At 43.9% G+C, this 18,077-nt stretch overlaps 1 protein-coding gene across 1 annotated transcript in view; it reads right to left on the bottom strand.

The window, feature by feature from the left end:
- Positions 1 to 15,129: 15,129 nt before the first annotated feature.
- AKR1D1 (aldo-keto reductase family 1 member D1) overlaps positions 15,130 to 18,077 on the bottom strand; it is a 34,565-nt gene continuing 31,617 nt past the window's right edge. The window contains exon 9 of the mRNA XM_054808703.1: positions 15,130 to 15,301. Coding sequence (XP_054664678.1) covers positions 15,259 to 15,301 — 43 coding nt within the window. The 3' untranslated portion in view covers positions 15,130 to 15,258. The remainder of the gene's footprint in view (positions 15,302 to 18,077) is intronic.

Raw genomic sequence — 18,077 nt, 5'->3', positions numbered from 1 at the left:
TCTAAATGAAGTCAAGAAGCAATAATTACAAATTTCAAATAGCCCTAGGTAAGATCACAAAAAATAATTTGGAACATACAGAGCTGTGGACTTCATGTTTTCTCATATATACATATGCATGTGTGTGTGTGTGTGTATGTATATGTATCATTGAAAGCTACTAAATAAAATCACACTTCATTAAGCTACCTTCAGTAAGAACACAGAGCAATATATGTCTTCATATTTTTGCAAAAATGTATTTGTGAGACTGCTGCATCACAACTTTTAAAATGACTTTTATTCTGAAAGTGCCAAAACCTATTAACTTTAAATGAGACTTTTCAAAACAGGATTCAACCTATTCAATCCAATTGCAACATGTTTTATTTGAATACGCACACTGAAACATAAAATGATGACAATAATTATTCCTGGAAGGTATTAAAATGTGGATCTGTATGCATAAATTGAATTATGGCTCTGGCAAAGGTGCATTACAAGCAAATAGACATAGTATAAACACTTCATACTCCTCTAGCATCTACTGCCAAGGTCCTCTAATCATTTTAAATCAGTTCAGACTGTTGCTGTGAGGTAGCCTGCCTGTACTTGATTACATACGCACAAAAATCAGAAGAGTAAAGAAATTGTCGAGAGTACAAAAGTGATTTCTTGACAAAGTTAGCAAGGGAAGGCCAGCAGCGAAGGTAGTGAAGACTGCACGAGCGGCAGTCCCAGGGACTGGCTGTTCAAATGCCTGAGCAACACGGAGAAACCATAGGGGAGCTCAGCTGCCAAGAAGTCTAAAGGCATTTCAACAGCACATTTGTGAAGCCTAATTTTGCAAAGACTTATAAACTGACCAAATTGGGCAGGTTTTCCTGGGATTAGCAAAAGACATAGCCTTGCCATGAAAACTGCTGCTCTGCCAGACTTCATGTTCTGCTACAAAACATAGTTTTCCTCACGGAATAAATGTTATAATGCTCATTGGATATTAATGTTGTTAAATAACAGCAATAACCACATAGAAGCAGTTCTCCAACATGGAAAATTTCAATATTTACACAGAGCAAAGCTAGCTGCCGGTGAAAATCAAGGTGTTAGAATAGGAGGGATGAGGCAACCCAGCAGTAGTCGGCGTTATGTCCTCCACCCGCCGCAGGGACATGCAAGTGTGCATGTTTTGTTGCTTTGCCAGCTATAAGTCAGCACTGAAAACTCACTGCCCATCTACAACTATGTGCTTCAAGTAGATAATGACAATTTAAAAATTGAATGGTAAGGTGTATCAGGGCAGGAGTTTCTTGGTTAATACTTCACTGAAAAAGCAGAGAATCACTGAAAAAAAAGAGAAGTCTTTTTTCTTACTGTCCCCCATTGTCTACTCCTTTGTAACAAGCAATGAGCATGGCTGCTCTGGTCCCATGCTGATCTCAGACTGCTGAACTGTGTGAGCAGGACCTCAGCATAATATGGAGCTCATGTGAATGTTTAGCTGTGGTCATGACAGCGGGAGCTGGGGAAGCATGGCAGAAATGTGAGGACCTATGTGTTTGTCCAGGTTGCTCCATTCTTTATTCTCTCTGGGGTTCAGTTCCCATCCCATAAAGTGGGGTCACTGCTTTGACCCAGATGAATGTTGTGGGGGTAAATGTGTTCAAGAGTGGGAGATACATCCATGTTGTAGTAATGAGGAACCACCAAAACCAGTGAGAATTGCCTGGACTGTCAAAGCCTCCTTTCCTCTCTAAAAGTGACTGTGGCATGTCAATGAATGCTGACCTTGTTGCAGGATTAAAGGACTTGACCAGAAAAGAGGGACACCCTCCAACACGTTGTATTTAAATAACATGATAGTCAGTTTGTGACGAACAAGTTAAATGACCTAAAACAACTTTTTACCTTTGGTCTGTATGAGGTTTACCTAGGGTGCGTGCAGCTGCTGGCAGCAAATATAGGATGAATTATGGAGCTCCTGAGCTAGGGAAAAAGCTCTGTCTACATATTGTCCTATGTCTTTGGAGTCTTTCTCTCTAGGACATCCTCCACAAACCGTGTCCAGAGTGCCACTCCTATGAAGAAGCAGCAGGACCCTTGGAAGCCATATGCAGATGGACTGAACCAATGAGGAAAAGGGGAGAGAAAGCACAGGCAGCCTAGGTAGGTGATGGAGCGTGTGCTCTACAAATCCAGACTGCCTTAAGCTAAAGCAAACAAAGCAAGCTGGGGAAAGTTACAATGGTTTAGATTATCTAAATGCAACATTTTTTGTTTTATTTTGAAACAATTTTCCCTTAAGGAATGTCCTTTCATTTTAATTTGCAGAAGGCTGACAACTCATACTATTAAATTTTTTTCTCTTGCTGGAAGGAAATTTTTTTTTTTTTTTTTGCTAATCCAAAACAATATTTTTCCCTCTCATATTCATCAACCACCTTTCAGTATAACTCCTTCACCATTTCAAGGCAGGACTCGCTCAGTACCTGATGGGTGTTTAGAATAAAATTTCTCCAATGGACAGATTTTCCCATAGTTGTTCTTTTATTATTTTTGCTAGATAACCTGATTTGATGTGGCAGTTTGTGTGCTTTGGGAATATAGCTTTCTCAAGTGCTCAGGTGACATGAAATGGAAATGGTGTCTACCTTGAGCCACTTGGTGCCAAAACACGGTGCTGGAAGGAGATGCGCAAGTCATTCAGACCCATCCCCCTTCGCTAGCAAGCTGTAGATGTTTAGTTCAAAAGTCTTGGTGGAACATGTACTCCAAGTGGCTCAAAAGGCTTCCAAAGGCCCCTAAGACAACCTGGCAATCTGTGGTAAAAGACCCAGCCCTGAAACTGTCATGTGTTATTTGATGGGAACAGGAGAGAGCGCGGGCACCCCAACCAGGAGGGCTGAGTCCCTGTTGGGCAGAGCAAGAGGCAGCAAGGGAAGACCTGGTTTAGATTTAGGTAAAACGCTGCGTACCAATAAGGACAATTCAGCCCTGCTACAGATTGCTGGGGAAGGTGAGGATCCCATTCAGGAAAGTCGTTAAGAATATCTGTTAAAATGGTACAGTTGCTTCATCCTGGGGTTAGATGGCCTTCTGTGGTCCTGTCCAGATTCTTTTCCATATTTGTTCTATAGATCACAAAAAGTTTGTTAGCTGTTTCTTCCTCTCCTACCATGATTTATCTACAGAAATCACTTCTGAAACAATTTTCAACCATTTCCTCTGAAATACCATTTCCTGACTGTTGTACGAAGCACTCTCAGCCTCTAACTGGAGGGAAGAAATAGCAGCTGGAACATCACCTATCTAAGATCTCATCCACAGGCACACGAAACCCTCAGAAATTACAGAGACCCCCAGGCATCTCCTGAAACCATGGCTTTCAAAGAGTTTAGCTGGATTGTGACCTCACACCTCATCTTTCTAACCACCCCAAACTAGTCTGGGGGCCGCCTTACCCATTTCTGGGAGCCCATCTGTCCCACTCATGCTCAACCTATCCCTCTATCCACACACAGATTCTCCAAAAGCTTGCATTGATTAGCAATTCTCATAAAGGTGGAAACTCCCCATGATATCTGAACCAGGAGTCTCTGCTTGCTAATGGGCACAAGGTGGATGCACCCATGGGTGCCAATGACACAGAAGCGGCTGCAAGAGGTCGCAGACATCCACACAGCGGTGGGGGTCGGTACGGGCAGGACACTGACACCAGCTGCAGCCCTGAGAGCCTTGCAGGAGCATTAAAGTGTTTTGCTCTTGTAACACTGGTAAAATGAATCACTCTGGTAAAGTTTTAGATCCATTTGTGTGTATAGCTGGGAACAGGAAGAGGAGCTAGTAAATAAGACTGGATGTGTTATGGCTAGCTGTCTTTTGTTCCATTTGGTCACTGGAACACACAGATGACTGCTTACTTTAAGCTATTAGACATGTTTGTTATACATAAGGATTCATGGACTTTCAGTTACGCTTTTTTTTTTTTTTTAAACTTACTGGAATTATACTGAGTATTAATTAAAATTCCAGCACTCTGCTTGATGGGGAATGAAGATAGTACTAAGTATCAAGGTGCAGGTAAACGCACTGCTCTCTGCACTGTGCTAAGGTAATGCTTCTGTATATTAAAAGACAACACAAACTCACAGAAGAGAAATGTGGATAAGTAAAGTGATAAACAGAATGGTAAATCTAAGTATAAGCACATACATAAACAAATAATTTTTTATAAATTTATTATACATGTATTACTGAAACTGAAATATTTCCAGAGGAGCAGTTTTCCGTCGGAGGAAAAAATTCTTCTGCGGAGCTGTAACAACATAAGAACAACAACCTCTACACCTTGTTTGGAAAAGGGAAGTTTTATTAAAATACCGAAGGGCAAGTAATTTTATTCCATTAATTTCTAGAAATGCAGAAAACAACTAACTCTGGGCAAATCCTGAGAACTGTCCCGTCTCAGAGCTTGTTCAGAGAAATGATCTGACCAAATTTATTCACAGAAGGCTCACACTGAACATCACACTCAGTATCTAGCAAAATACAATTTTTAATGATCACCTAAGGTACAGAAAAAGAAAAAAAAATCAGTGAAAATAAAGATAAGAAATGAGGTCACTTTGCACATAAATCTCTTTTGCATATCTCTCTGTCAAGAGCTTTCAACAAGGGCCAGCTTGGAGGGGGAACTGATCCCAGCAGGAACACGCTCTTCGGGAAATTAGACCAAAGTACAGTCTTCCCCAGATGGGTGGAAAGTCCCATCTTAATGCATCATATTAGTTACAAATAGGCGAGAGCAATTGCTTGTAGGATCCTGGGAGTGCTCTTTGGGTTTCCTGTTATTAACAGTAGGCAGTTAAAGACAAGCAAACCTCAACCCTCCAGATGAACTGCAGCGCTGAACTTGATTGCTCAGAAGGCTGCAAGAGTTCTCCAGAAAAGATCGTTGTGAGTTGTCTAAACTCACTGCATAACCTGGAAAAGCTGTGGACACGCAGGTTCAGCAGATTTCCTGAAACCTTGTGCTAGGACATTTCCCTCAAAAATGTCAAGGGGAGCAAATTTTTTAGGGTCAAAAAGAGATGAAACTGAGTCTTCTATGGCCTTGCTTAACGCTCTGCTTATTGACTGGCGAAGGGGGTTGGTTAAAGGGTGGTGAAAATTCCTTTCGTTCTTCTCATTGAGTTTCTGAAAGGCCAAGTACTCCTCTGGATTTTCAGAAGGAAAATCTTCATGTTTTTCTGCAGGAAAGAGGTAAATTGGAAATGGGAGCCTTCCTACAACCAAAACATTAGTGTTTAATTCACTCTGGAAGTAGACTGAGGCTTACATCTTCTCTCTGAACATTCTGCTGACATCCATGCCCCTTGCAGGCCCTCGGAGGTCCTGCTGCCCACCAGAGCCTCAGATGCAACTTTAAAGTCATAAAGGTGGTTGATTGTGGGACCAAAAGTCAGTGCTGTGGTGGTCAGCATTGTACCATCCAAGGCCCCCACCCCACAAATCAAGCCAGGTTGTAGCAGGTCTCCTTCCACCTACTGCTCTCCCATGTTGGGTAGGATGATTCCTGAAATCATACCTAAACAGCCCGGTGCAGAGCATGGATTCATAGAATCATAGAATGGTTTGGGTTGGAAGGGACCTCAAATATCACCTACTTCCAACCCCCCTGCCATGGGCAGGGACACCCTCCACTAGACCAGGTTGCCCATTCAAGCCCCCTGGACCGACATGTAGGAGGAATTTGGAGTGTTAAATGTTATTTATCTTGAGCTTATCTTTTTGCCTTTTCTTACCTACCTGCTTTCATTTTCAAGATCTAAGAAAATCGCAAATACCAAGACATCCCAGCCCCAGAAGCAGGGGATGGGTGTGAGGTGTGCCTATACTGTGCTACCGCTACGGGCACAGATTTGCCCACTGTCTCCTGCTGCAGTGGAGCCACTTCCAGGCAGCGGGGCTGACGCAGCCCACGAGCATGAGCTGCCCCCACGTGCAGGCAGCAGCAGAGCTGTGCGCAGGTTGCTTTCTTGCAAAGCTGCCTGGTGATACAGTCAATGACCAAAGCACATTCACAGTGGCTGCCATAGGCTTTGGCTTCCTCAGCTTGGGAAATGCAGGAGAGTCAAGGGAGAAGGGAGTTATTTCACAGCAATGCCTGCAAAGAGTGTGATTCATTCACTTATTCTTCCATGAACACCCTAGCTGGGTGACTAAGGCAGATCTGCAGATTGATGACCCAGAAACAGTAGAGATAAATTTCATAAGTAGGGGAAAGAAAGAATAGTTAAAAGCCATGCACAGACTGTTATTTTCCCAGGTTCAGTGGTTTACCTCACAGCCTGAGCCCTAGCCAACACAAAGAATGTAGCACAGAGACTTGCTCTGGGACTTTTTTTCTACCTCTTACCCCTCTCAGGGTGGGGTAACTGAGATTGGTTGCACCTGTGACTTCTTAAATTAGCAGGACATATGGTCAGCATAGCTTCTGGATCTCATAAATGTGAGGGTTAGGGTAGCCTTTCTTTTTCTGTTTCTTCCTTTTCTTAGTTCTAGTTTAAGCTGCTGAGGTGGGGGCTGTTGGTTTTACTGCACCTTTTCCTTCCCTCAGGTAAGACATTTGCACTTGCAGGGTTTGGTGGGGTGGAAAGAAGAAGGAAGAAAGTGTCAGATGAAGTAAGTCTGCTCTGGTAGCTTGGGCTGCTGAGCTCCTCCTGGGGAGGCAGGAACCTGCTTGCTCCCTGCTTGGAGGATGGGCCTGCACGGCAGGATGCTGCAGTGATTTCTGAGGAATTGAAAAAAGACTGGGTGAGTGTAGGAGGACAAATGCTTCTTAGTTTTGCTTCAGTCCTGATCATGAGAAATGTTTCTGTGAACAGAAAGTGTCAAGGTACAAAGCAAAGTGGGTGTGAAACAATCTAGTGCAGGTGAACTGGTTAAACTGTGGCTCATATCAACCTAGTGCTAAGCTAATACAAAGGACTTGAGTATTTTTCTTTATTTGTTAGACCCCGGTGATGTTTCTTGTGCAGCTGTATCTGCGGTGCAAGTGTTGGGCTTAGGCTGTTGTGCTGCTCTCAGCCCGTGATTCCTTAGTGCCAGTGAAGTTTGTACGCAGGAGAAGAGGTGCTGTGGGTGCCTGTGGAAGCTGATGTGCCTCATCCCAGCAACCTCCCATAGAAATGTGTGGCAGGACTCTGCAGAGGGCAGGGTTCCAAACCCATATGTGTGTACCTATGCAAGCTTGCAATCATAAATGCACTCGGCCTCCTGGCTGATATCTCTGTTTTCTGGCCTTCCTCTTGGAGTACTGGAGTTACTTTTTTAAAAAAGGTGCTTTTATTGAATGTGACTTATGTAGTGATGGGACAAGGGGTAATGGCCTTAAACTGAGGGAGGGTAGATTTAGATTAGATATTGGGAAGAAATTCTTCACCCTGAGGGTGGTGAGGCACTGGAACAGGTTGCACAGAGAAGTTGTGGAGGCCCCCTCCCAGGAAGCATTCAAGGCCAGGTTGGATGGGGCTTTGGGCAACCTGGTCTACTGGAGGGTGTCCCTGCCCATAGCAGGGGAGTTGAAACCAGGCAATTTTTAAGGTCCCTTCCAACCACAGCCATTCTGAGATTCTATGACCTGAAAGCATTAAGCCCCAAGCAGAGCGTGACCCTGGCCCCAGAGAAATCCTGTCTGAGTCCTTGGTCATGTAATCCCATGTACAGCTTGCAGGGTGGGGTGGGAAGGTTGTCGTCTTCTCATCACATTCCTGTCCAGCTAGCTGGGCAGTATCTGACACAGAGGTATTGCGCACCGGCCATTACACAAGCCATTAGGTTCAAACCCCAACAACATTGTTTGGCCCTTTAATGGCTGTAGCCATGAATTTCAGAGAGTTAAAACCTCATATCTTTAGTGATCTTATGCTCTTTGATCTCTTTGAGTATTTCCTCGTTCCTGTACCATGATATAGGCTGTAGATGCAGAGGTGAATGCATCTCCCTTATTATATGGTTTGCAATAGGAGAATCTTGTTTCTTCTGTACCACTCTAAACAGGCCAGCCTCCGTAACCTGTTGGCTGGCTTTCTCACTGCCATTTTTACACTTTTCCAGCCTTGACTTTGCCAAAGGCTGTATTCTATGGGCACATCAGGCCTTTACTCCATGCAAGGTTCATAATCCTTCACAGGATCAAAATGACTGAAAGGTGTACGTTGTTTCCTCATGCTTTCTCTCTCCTAATTAGTCAAAGGAATGAGGTTTGGAGGAAGCAAAGGTAATCACACAAGGTCAGGTGGTGTGCTGGAGTAATTGGATGAGAGGGAGGTAGAAATCAATATTGATTCAGTTGGATCTGTAGTATCTCTGTGCAGCCTGCCAGGGTTAAGTGTTTGGTTAAGTGATGCTATAGGGTTTGTTCTCATCCTATAGTAGTAGTAATAAACCCTAGAAATGCAGTGAAATTCACATTTACACATATTGTGATGAAGGGATATTTACATCATCCTTTCCAATACAGAGAAACCTCTCTGATAATATAACTGGTGCTGTATCCAAAAGAAACAGCAGAGAGAGCAGCTTGCATAGCATAGGAATGAGCTGTAGTACAAGGAGGGGAAAGTTTTGATCCTTGTTCTGTGTTTTCCAGTCAGCAGAGACCTCAGTGAAGGCTGGACTGCAAGTGTCCTGCTTCTCAAGAAAGCACATCATGTTTCTCAGCTAACCAAATCCTTCCCTTTTTCACCCTGATGAATTTCTCATGCAAGGTTGAAAAGTTCAGTGGGGTGGATGGAGCCAGATCCCCTCCAGAAGGCTGTACAGCTTGGTAACTGGATGAGGTGAGACATGTAGGTTTAAACTCCCATAAAGATTTGAACCTGACTTACTGCATCACTTCTCAGTGTTATAAGTGCTGAGGGAAGGGAGCTGTAATGCCCCCCTCCCTCAAACTGTGCTTTCCAACAGCACTTTTATTGCCTCAAACTCTTGTACACCCAACAGACTGATTCTGTGAACACAGGGATATGAGCCAAGTAACTCGGTGGTTTCAGGCCTGGAGAGGTGTAGATTGCTAAGGGAATTCATGACTGCTGATGTGCTCTAAATGCCATGCTGAGAAATAAATGAGTAGAAATAATAAATCACGTGTATATTTCTAATATGTTACCTCCTACTTTCCTGCTTTGTTGTTTCTTCTACTCTATATTGGGAGGACTGTACCTCACAGGGGACCAGAGAAGCATTACTGGTGGGGGTTGGAAGGGACCTCTGGAGATCATCTAGTCCAACCTCCCTGCTAAAGCAGGATCACCTAGAGCAGGTTGTACAGGATCATGTCCAGGTGGGTTTTGAATATCTCTAGAGGAGGAGACTCCACAACCTCTCTGGGCAGCCTCTTCCAATGCTCTGTCACCCTCACAGTGAAGAAGCTTTTCTTCAAGTTCAGATGGAACTTACCATGTTTCAGTTTGTGCCCATTGTCAGGTCGCTGGGTGCCACTGAAAAGAGTCTGTGCATTCAACAAATTGTTGAATGAGGGTGTGGATTTCTGATCCATGACTTGGAATCTCTAACATTTGGAAAAGTTTTCAGAAGTTCTTGCAGTACAGATCAACGTAGTCAATGAAATGTAAAGACAACCTCCTCATCATCCTATTGAAAAGCAATGCAGGACTGCAGTCCCACCACTATGAAAAGCAGGAAGGAACTGTGCAAAGTGTGCTGCCAAACAGCTGGTTTGGGCTATTCTGGACTGCCTGGGGACATCAATACTGAACATGTGGGCTGGTGGGTCATCTTGTTGGGAAACCTCCCTATTTCACATGTGAGGAGCTCTGGGTGTTGCTGTGTAGGTGGAAGCTGAGACATGGTGACATAAGGAGCAAAGCAGTCTTCCTAAGACAAAATACTCTTTGCAAGCTTTCCCCAGGGTCTGCTCCATCCTGGGAGAACAACATTGGTCAGGCTAATTGGGGGAACAGAAAATTTAAGATGAGTTCCTTGCACTGAGGGCGCAGGACCTGTTTGGTGCATCTATACTGGTGTAAACCGTGAGTCAGCAGAGTCACTCCTGATTTGTATGTGCTGAAATGTTAGCAGGATCCCATCCAGTGTCCTCAGCACCCTGCACTTGCATGGCCTTTTCCTCATTATGCACGAGGCTGCTCTGAGATGTGTTCCAGGTCATCATGAGCTCTCATTCAACTTGTAATTGAGTGCACATTTGTCCTGGTGTGGGATTTTGCCTTCGCTATGTTCAATGACCTTGAACTGATCTGAGGCCTCCATCCAGGTAGCTCTGCAGTCTACAGAGCAAAAACTGAGCAGCTTCATCGAGTGGTGCCCCTTTATGTGCGTGTGTATGTGTTTACACACACATGCATCATCTTTCTTTCCAGCTCCTTCTTTCCCTCCTCTTTTTCCATTTGGTTCTGCTTTGCATTTTATTTGCAATGTGTTGTCCTGTTGTGAGTATTGCTCATGCATGTTGAGTTAAGGTTCCCTGAGGAGGCCGTCTGGCACTGAAACATTAAAATTAACTTTTTTGTTTTTTGCACTCTCAAAGCCATCTATTATAAGCTAAGGGTTTTGCTCCAGGGTAGTAGGATGTTGGGAAGAGCAGAAATATGGCACTGCTGAGAATCACTTAGCATAAAAAGTGCACTAGTACCCAATGGTGTGCTGATTACCTCACCCCCAAATGTGTATGCTGTTTAGGTCACAAGTGAAATAAGCATGTTGAATCTCATTCTAACGTGTCATTCTTATGGACTTTCTTCTCCACCTCTAGTGCTTTCCTCTAGATGTATGAATTGTGTCCTGTTGAGAGCTGGGCGAAATATGTCAAGAAACAGCAGCTCCCTCCCTTTCTCTCCCCCAGAAAATAAGGAAATTGTCTTGCAAAACCAAACCAATTTATTTCAAAGTGTTTCAGTTTGGTGGATGGCAGCAAGGGGACTTTGGCGCTACTCACAGTGAGGAAGGTGATATCTCATCTTAAATCTACAAATCGGACTTACTGTACATGAAGAATCTGAGTTTGTCCTCTCTGCTCACTGGAGAGATCTGAGAGATGTCTTGTACATCCTGGGCATGTGACTTTTTTTTTTTTCCTCTAAGTCCCTACAATGCTAGCCTTGCTTCCACACTTAAATGATTCACACACTAAATTGAAGAATCCACTCTGAGTCTGATCATGAGGTGATCTTAAATAGTTAAGGAAAATAGCAGCCTCTCTGCTGCTGAATTCCTTTGCACGTCCCAAGGATATGGTAATGGTTAAATATCCTGCCAGTATGCAGGTGAGCAGCTTTTGGAGTTTGTTTGGATTCAAGAAAGGAATGAAGTGAGGAAGCCTCACCAGGTGAGGACCCTGCTGTATGTGACCAAAGGCTTTGTCTTTTGTGGCCTCCAATCTTCTCCTAGTGTTTGCAAAACTCAATTTCTGTCCTCGGTTATCACTACACTTTGGCCAGGAGAAGAGACCCCAGTTTTACTGCAGAGCACCCAATTCTGTGGCACCTCAGCCTTAATGGCAGGCAAGGGATGAAAACTATGGGAGGTACTGCATTCCCTCCCCCTGTGCCCAGTTCTGTCTACCCAAACTGCGTCCTAATTCTGGCTGATGGCTTGGTATGGCCGCTCACCCTTTCTTCCGCAGGACACATTATGCACCTCTGTAAAACCTCTTGATAGCTTTGTGGTACAAAAATGTGCAATATAAATCCAAAGGGCGTCCTTTAATGTAAGGCTGTAAAATGTACACAAGGTCCATCCCACTTTGCCTCTTACTATTTTCTCTTTTCCTCTTGTGGGCGCTTGCACAGCATCAGGGAAAATTGGATCCGTGTCCTTTTTGAAAATATCCTATTCCAGATATTTGGTCTTGGGGAAGATGAAGCTCTGCCTCTCCACGGGGAAACAAATTGAGCTAACCATGTAGTGCAGGATAGGGGTAACATTGGCATGTCGGATGATATTTGTTCAACAGTGCTTCCGTATTGCTTCACCTATTAAACATGAGCATGCACATGCTGAAGGAAGGGCCCAGCTGTTGCAAAGCCTTGTGTAACAACAGGGAATGCCTCTTCCTCCGACAGCCAGGTAAGCCCATGCTCTAATGCACGGCTGTGGCGCAACTGCTTTGCTGCTGTGGCTGTGAGAATATCACCTGGTTTTCTGCTGGCCAGACCAGAGCAGCTCTTGGGCTGCAAAAAGAATCTAAAACTCATCGCTTGTTCTTCTCTTTGCAATAAAGTCACTTGTGCATAGTGAAGCAAACTTCTTTGGTCTGGATTTATTTTCACTTTGCAGCTACAGGAAGAGTCACAAACTACTTGGGTTACTTACAGTAGAAGGGAGTAAGGTTTCCTGGTACACATTTGGGTCTATTCTCGTCATGTGCGACTGCTATCAGTGCAGGAGGTGCTGGAGCCCCCTCTGTCCGCACCTGACCCTTCCAGTTGGAGCAGGGCTGTATGCAGTGCTTCCAAGTGACGTTTTGCACCAGGCAGCAAGTTCAATAAGCCTCTGAAATTCATTAGATGCGAGCAGATTGTACGTGGGGCCAGGGTTTGGGTTTTTTCTGTCTCTTTGTGCAGCTGCTGGTGGAACGTGTTTCCCAAGCCCCCATCTGCAGCCCCGTTTATTTTCCCTCCTCTAAACCTTTTATTTGTAGGGCAAGATGGAGAACAATGGGGAGCAATGGTCTGAAACTGAGCAAAGCAGGGGAAAAACTAGGCTAGACGTCAGTAGCAGTTTCATAACCGATGGAAACAAGTATGGGAGCATGTGCCCCTGGGAAGAGGCTGAATCTTTTTCATCAGATTTAAATGAGGCAATGCAAAGGAGGAGGAGGATTCTATTAAAATTAGAGGAGAAGAGAAAAAGGGATTTGCTGGCATGACTTGGGCTGGAAGAACTCTCACAGTCTGTTAACTCGGTACAGATTGAAGACTTGGTTATAGGGTATTTCCTGTTAGAGAGGCTTCAGCATTTCGTCTTCCTTACTCACACGTACAAGGTCAAACGAAGGGACTCTGATTTATTAGAACCTCAGGCGCTGCCTAACCTCTGGGGGGGATGTCTGGAAGGAGCTGATAGCTGTGAAGAGGCTGGTATGAGCATTTAAGCTGAGCGTTAGTTGACATTTGCAGTGTAGAAAACAAGAGCTTTGCCAAACCCGGCCTGAATGTTGGCTGTGGCCGGAGACCTGCACCTGGTCAAGTTACAGTGCAAAAATTTGTACAGTGCTACTGTTAAGTAGTTGAGCCCCGATAGCTCTATTTAAGGCTTGTACTTATGAAGCAACTGGAATAACACGTTGGGTATGGTGGTAACTGTGCTCCTCTCTGGTACTTTTATTTAGACTTGGATTTCGTTCAGCTTTTTTGGCCGGGCCCTCAGCTGCTTGCAAAGGGGCAAAGTAGGGCTGTGATAGTGGTTCTGACCACCCCTGGGAGAAGACCTCCACCTGACCTTGAGATTGTCCTTAGATCTATACCAGCAGACTTCTAATGTGGTGTCTTCCCCCTCAGCTATACCTCCCCTCCCTTTTTTTTATTTCCCTCTCTGGTCTAAGTGAGCAATAGAATAAAATGAGAATTGCCCTTGGGTAACCTCTGGCAAGCAGAATGCTCCTTTGTTGACACAGCTTTATAAATGTGTTTATAAATGCTATGTGAAGGCCACCCCCCTGTTCCCATGAAGGGGCTTCTCTAGTGGTGCCTACTGAGCTCATTCAGGGCTGCATTGGCACTAGACCCATTTGGGAGCCTTGCCTGCTCCTCCTGTGAAATTGTGACCCCTGTACCTCTCTGCCTCAGCTCAGAGGACCACATCTGACCCAACAGAAGTGTCTCCATAAACCGTACACTCTGGTGTTTTCCTGTTCCTGTCACTTTGGGGATAATAAATATCAATGGTAATAACTAAAAGCAGATGCTATAGACTGAAGGCTATGCATGACCCATTTTCCAATGTCAGTATGCACATTTTTAGTACATGAAGTACTCTCTCTATATGGTTTAGTTTCTTCCCCAATACCTCCCTAGTGTACCCCCTCTGTGGCAGGAAATTGGTGTGTTTGGCACTGGAGGGAGCAAAAGCAGCCTTCTGCAGATGTGCCTATAGGCTGACACACCTATAGGCTGCAAAACTTGTTGAGGAAATAAATCCTCTGAAAAAGAGTTTCATGCTGAAGGACTTAGTCTTCCTTACTCTGGTGCCCATGGTTCTGTCCCCACATTTCAGAAAGCTGAGGACAGATTGAAGGCAATGTCCAGGCTTCAGCCCAGTTCCTTCTGCTGAATTCCTACCCCTTTCTTGGACCTGCCAGTGTTCTCCAGTCTCAAAGCATGGTAGAACTCCTTTAAAACTTAGCTTCCTAATTCAGTATTGTCTTGGTCAGAACTTTATACAAAAGACTAAGAATTTTGAAGTAAACAGAAATTTTTTTGGGTGAACCAGCTTGCAGAGCAGGAAAGATTAAGGGATTTTTTATTCTCATGAGATGAATGAGATGAGGCTCTCACTAGTGCTAACTCCAGGTTGCATATGCAACACTATGCAATTCCATCCTTGTATAGCAGCTCAAGTATAGATGCAAAAGTTGTAGACTCCCCAGTGTTTCACTGAGGGCCTTGGCTGAGGTGGGCAGATGTGAACATGCTTATAGTGCTTTAGGGCTTGAACTAGTTGTATGTGGAGCCAGCTAGGGTGTACCTACAGAATGCAGCTCATGTATGTAGCTGAAGACTACCCTAGTCAGTGTGAAATAGGCTTCACTGCATGAAGCAGTGAATGTATCTATCTCTATATCAATGTACGTATGTGCATGTGGATATTTCAAATCCAGTTAGTTCCCCACTGCTAACTTTCTCTCTCTTGAGCTGTGAAACGAAACGATACTGCTTCACATCTACTGAAGCAGAACTTCTTGTTTCAAATTTAGTGAAGAATGTGCCACTGAGTGAAAATGATTTGGCTTGAACTAGTGAGCCTGTTTTCAAGAGAAATCTTCAATTTTATCAGCTGCCAGTTTTGAAACTTCAATGCTCAGAGTTAAGCCTTCTTAGCCAAAAACAGATATTCAGTAGGTTAAATGGATTTGCTCTTCAGTAGCAATAAGAGACCGACAAGACAAAAGGAAGTAAATGTTATGTTTTTAATGCTGATTTGAACAGTCTCCTATGAAGTCAAAGCACCAAATGTTGGGTCTCTTTCAGCGAAGCCTAATGGCACCAAGTTAGGAACCTGCCTGGACACACCTTGTTTTCAGTATTCATCGCTGAAGGGATACTCGGGATGGTCACGCCACCTGTGGATAGGTCAGATTGAACAAGTGAGTGTCTTGGATGAAGCAGGATATCGCATCACTGTTGCCTGTGCCTGGCAAACCTCTTCCTTGCAATATATAGGTGCCCTTCATGGAAGACTCTTCTGCTTATTCAGAAGCTGTCTGCTCTGAACAATCTTCCCTGCAGAGTTGGAAGAAAACCTATGCATTTAAGGAGAGGATAGTGAAGGACCATTTTTCAGGCCTATAGACTGCATACCTTAAGGACAGATGGGGAAAAACCAACGAGAGTTTGGATCTCAGCTATTCTTGCTATATTTGTAGATTTACCTCGGGTTAATAGAAGTGTTGTAGGAAAGGGGGATGGCTTCACTATGTGTGCATTGTGGAAGGGGAAAACTTCTTTGTTCAGGTGTCTAGGAAGACCCTCAGAAACAGGGGCTATATTTGAAAGAGGTGGAGACACCGGACTTTGGCTTATGCACTTAGAGCTGGCACGAGCAGGTCTGGGTCTGGCATGGTGCTTTCTTCAAGTGGCTGCCATATGCAGACTAGGTCTGGCTGCCCTCTAGCTCAGCCTAGGTGTAGGTGCTCTGCCAGGTTAATAGCACCAGTGGCAGAGAATTTACTAAGAAGGTCACTGGGGTGACCCAGTTCAGGGGAGAAAGAAATGTTCATGGCTGCGTACTGTCAAAGGTAGAGACACTGCAGACTTCATTTTAAAAACTCTGTGAGCAAGGAAGATGCATGATCCAAGATCAGTACAAAAGGCAAGAAGAAAATTCCCAGGGTCAACTGCAGGTGGAAAACATAACACTGCCCGTTATTGGCAGACTTGAGAGAAAGGTAGTTGGTTTTTGTTGTGGATTTTCTTGTTTGTTTGAGAAAATGATGCTAAACCACAAGCCTTGGCTTGACAAAAACTTTCCATTAGCAAAATAAAAAATTTCTGAAGAACTTTCTCAGGTGCACCATGGCAGCTGGCTGCCTTTCCTTACAGCAGAGCACAACAAATGCTGGCATCTATCCCAGCTGTGAATCCTTCCAGTTTGGGAAGAATACATTTCACAATATTGAAGTTAACTAACTGGAAGGCATCAAACGTTTTGAATTGGTTGTGTCAAAACATTTCATTCCAATATTCAGCCAAGCTGAAGTGTTTACACATTAACAGATTGAGTTCGTTCAAAAAAGCAAGCCACAACACTTTGGCTTGTTTGGTTTCAGTATAATTTGACAATGTCTGAGTTGTCAGTGTCATAATCTCTACTTTCCATCTATGGAGCATGCTTGCTAATCAGCTCTTGCATGTTCAAAGGTCTGAGTCCTTTGAGTGAAAATGATTCACTTTGAGGAGCCAATGCAGCTTGGAATAACTGGTAAGGAAGAATATCCATAGCAGAGACTGGGAGCACAAGATAAATCAAGCAGAGAGATCAATGTAAAAATTGCCCAGCACAATACTTCCAGGTTTCTCCAAGGGGAGAAGAAACCACTTAAAACTGAGACTTTTCTGGAGTACTCATATTTTTACAAAACCTCCATTTTCTCCTCAGATGCTTAACTTGCTAACTCATTCCACTGATTGCAATATTCTGCTCGTATGGGCTTACTTACACCATTAGAACAATGGATTTGCACACGGTACCTATGGTAGCTGATAACTGGAAGAGCCAGAGGAAAGCTGGATTTTTCCATTCCTGCTGGCATTTGCATCACAGCAGTCAAAGGTTTTGCACAAAGTTGACTAACCAGAAGTCTTTCTGTATGATGGTTTGGCTTTTTCAGATACGTATTGCTGGATGAAATAAGAAATCTCTTTAGGCTGCTAACTCATCTGTTGCAGTGTCAATTCCAGACACTTCAGTGTGAGAACACATCGTAGGCAGATATATGTTTAGCTGCTCCTTCCATGGCAACATCACTTTTCCGAGAAGACATTTTTCACAGTTGAGGTCAGGCTGTATTTACGCATTTTCCCCAAACATGGCACTCCTGTGAAAAATAGAGCTGGCAACGTCCATCCTATGCATCCTGTTTTCCTTCTCCTCAGTGGCCTCCTGTGACCAAATTTAGTCTAATAAAGCAAAGCATTTAGTTTAATAGTTTTTTGGATTGGTGGCTTAGAAAGTTCTTCTCTTGTGGGCATTTACATCCTTTAACTTTGCTTCTGGAAAAGGCTCTTGTATTTGCACCAAGGTTACGTTTTGTGTATATACTCATTAAAAGTTTAAATGATGTTATAGCTCAACTTAGCTATGAAAACCCTAACAATTTCAAATGCCAAAACACGCATAAGAGTCTGCTAGGCCATTTGTGAGAAGTCTTCTGGAACTAAGTGCTGCTAATTGATGGAGGGCTTTCTTAAGTTTTAAGAAACTAAAGCTTCAGAGCACCTGGCTGAGCTTAAATGTGAAAGATGAACTCCATTATGATGCTTTTAATTCATATTTCCTATCATGCTTATATTAAGATGTATCTTCTTTTAGGAGGAAGCTGAGTAGACACTGGTACTTCGGTGCTTCTGACCAAAGTATTAAGTGAGAAGGATCAGAGCTCTCCCTAAATTAGTCCTGTGGTTTCATGTAGCAGTGCTCTTAATTCTTAGCCTTCCACATGGCAATTTAGGACAAGCTGCCTCTGGAAACACTAGGTTTATAATGCATTGTACTAGAGCAGGAACCTGGCTTGCTGAGCACTGGAAGTGAAGGTGGGAAGGAGGGGAAAGACAAGAAAGTGCTCCTATGTGAATTTCAGCTCTGATATCCATGCTGCTAGACAGGGGCAATGCTGTAAC

The sequence above is a fragment of the Grus americana genome, chromosome 1 (genome assembly GCF_028858705.1).
Source record: "Grus americana isolate bGruAme1 chromosome 1, bGruAme1.mat, whole genome shotgun sequence".
NCBI lineage: Eukaryota > Metazoa > Chordata > Aves > Gruiformes > Gruidae > Grus > Grus americana.
This window is presented reverse-complemented; position numbering and strand designations above follow the sequence as displayed.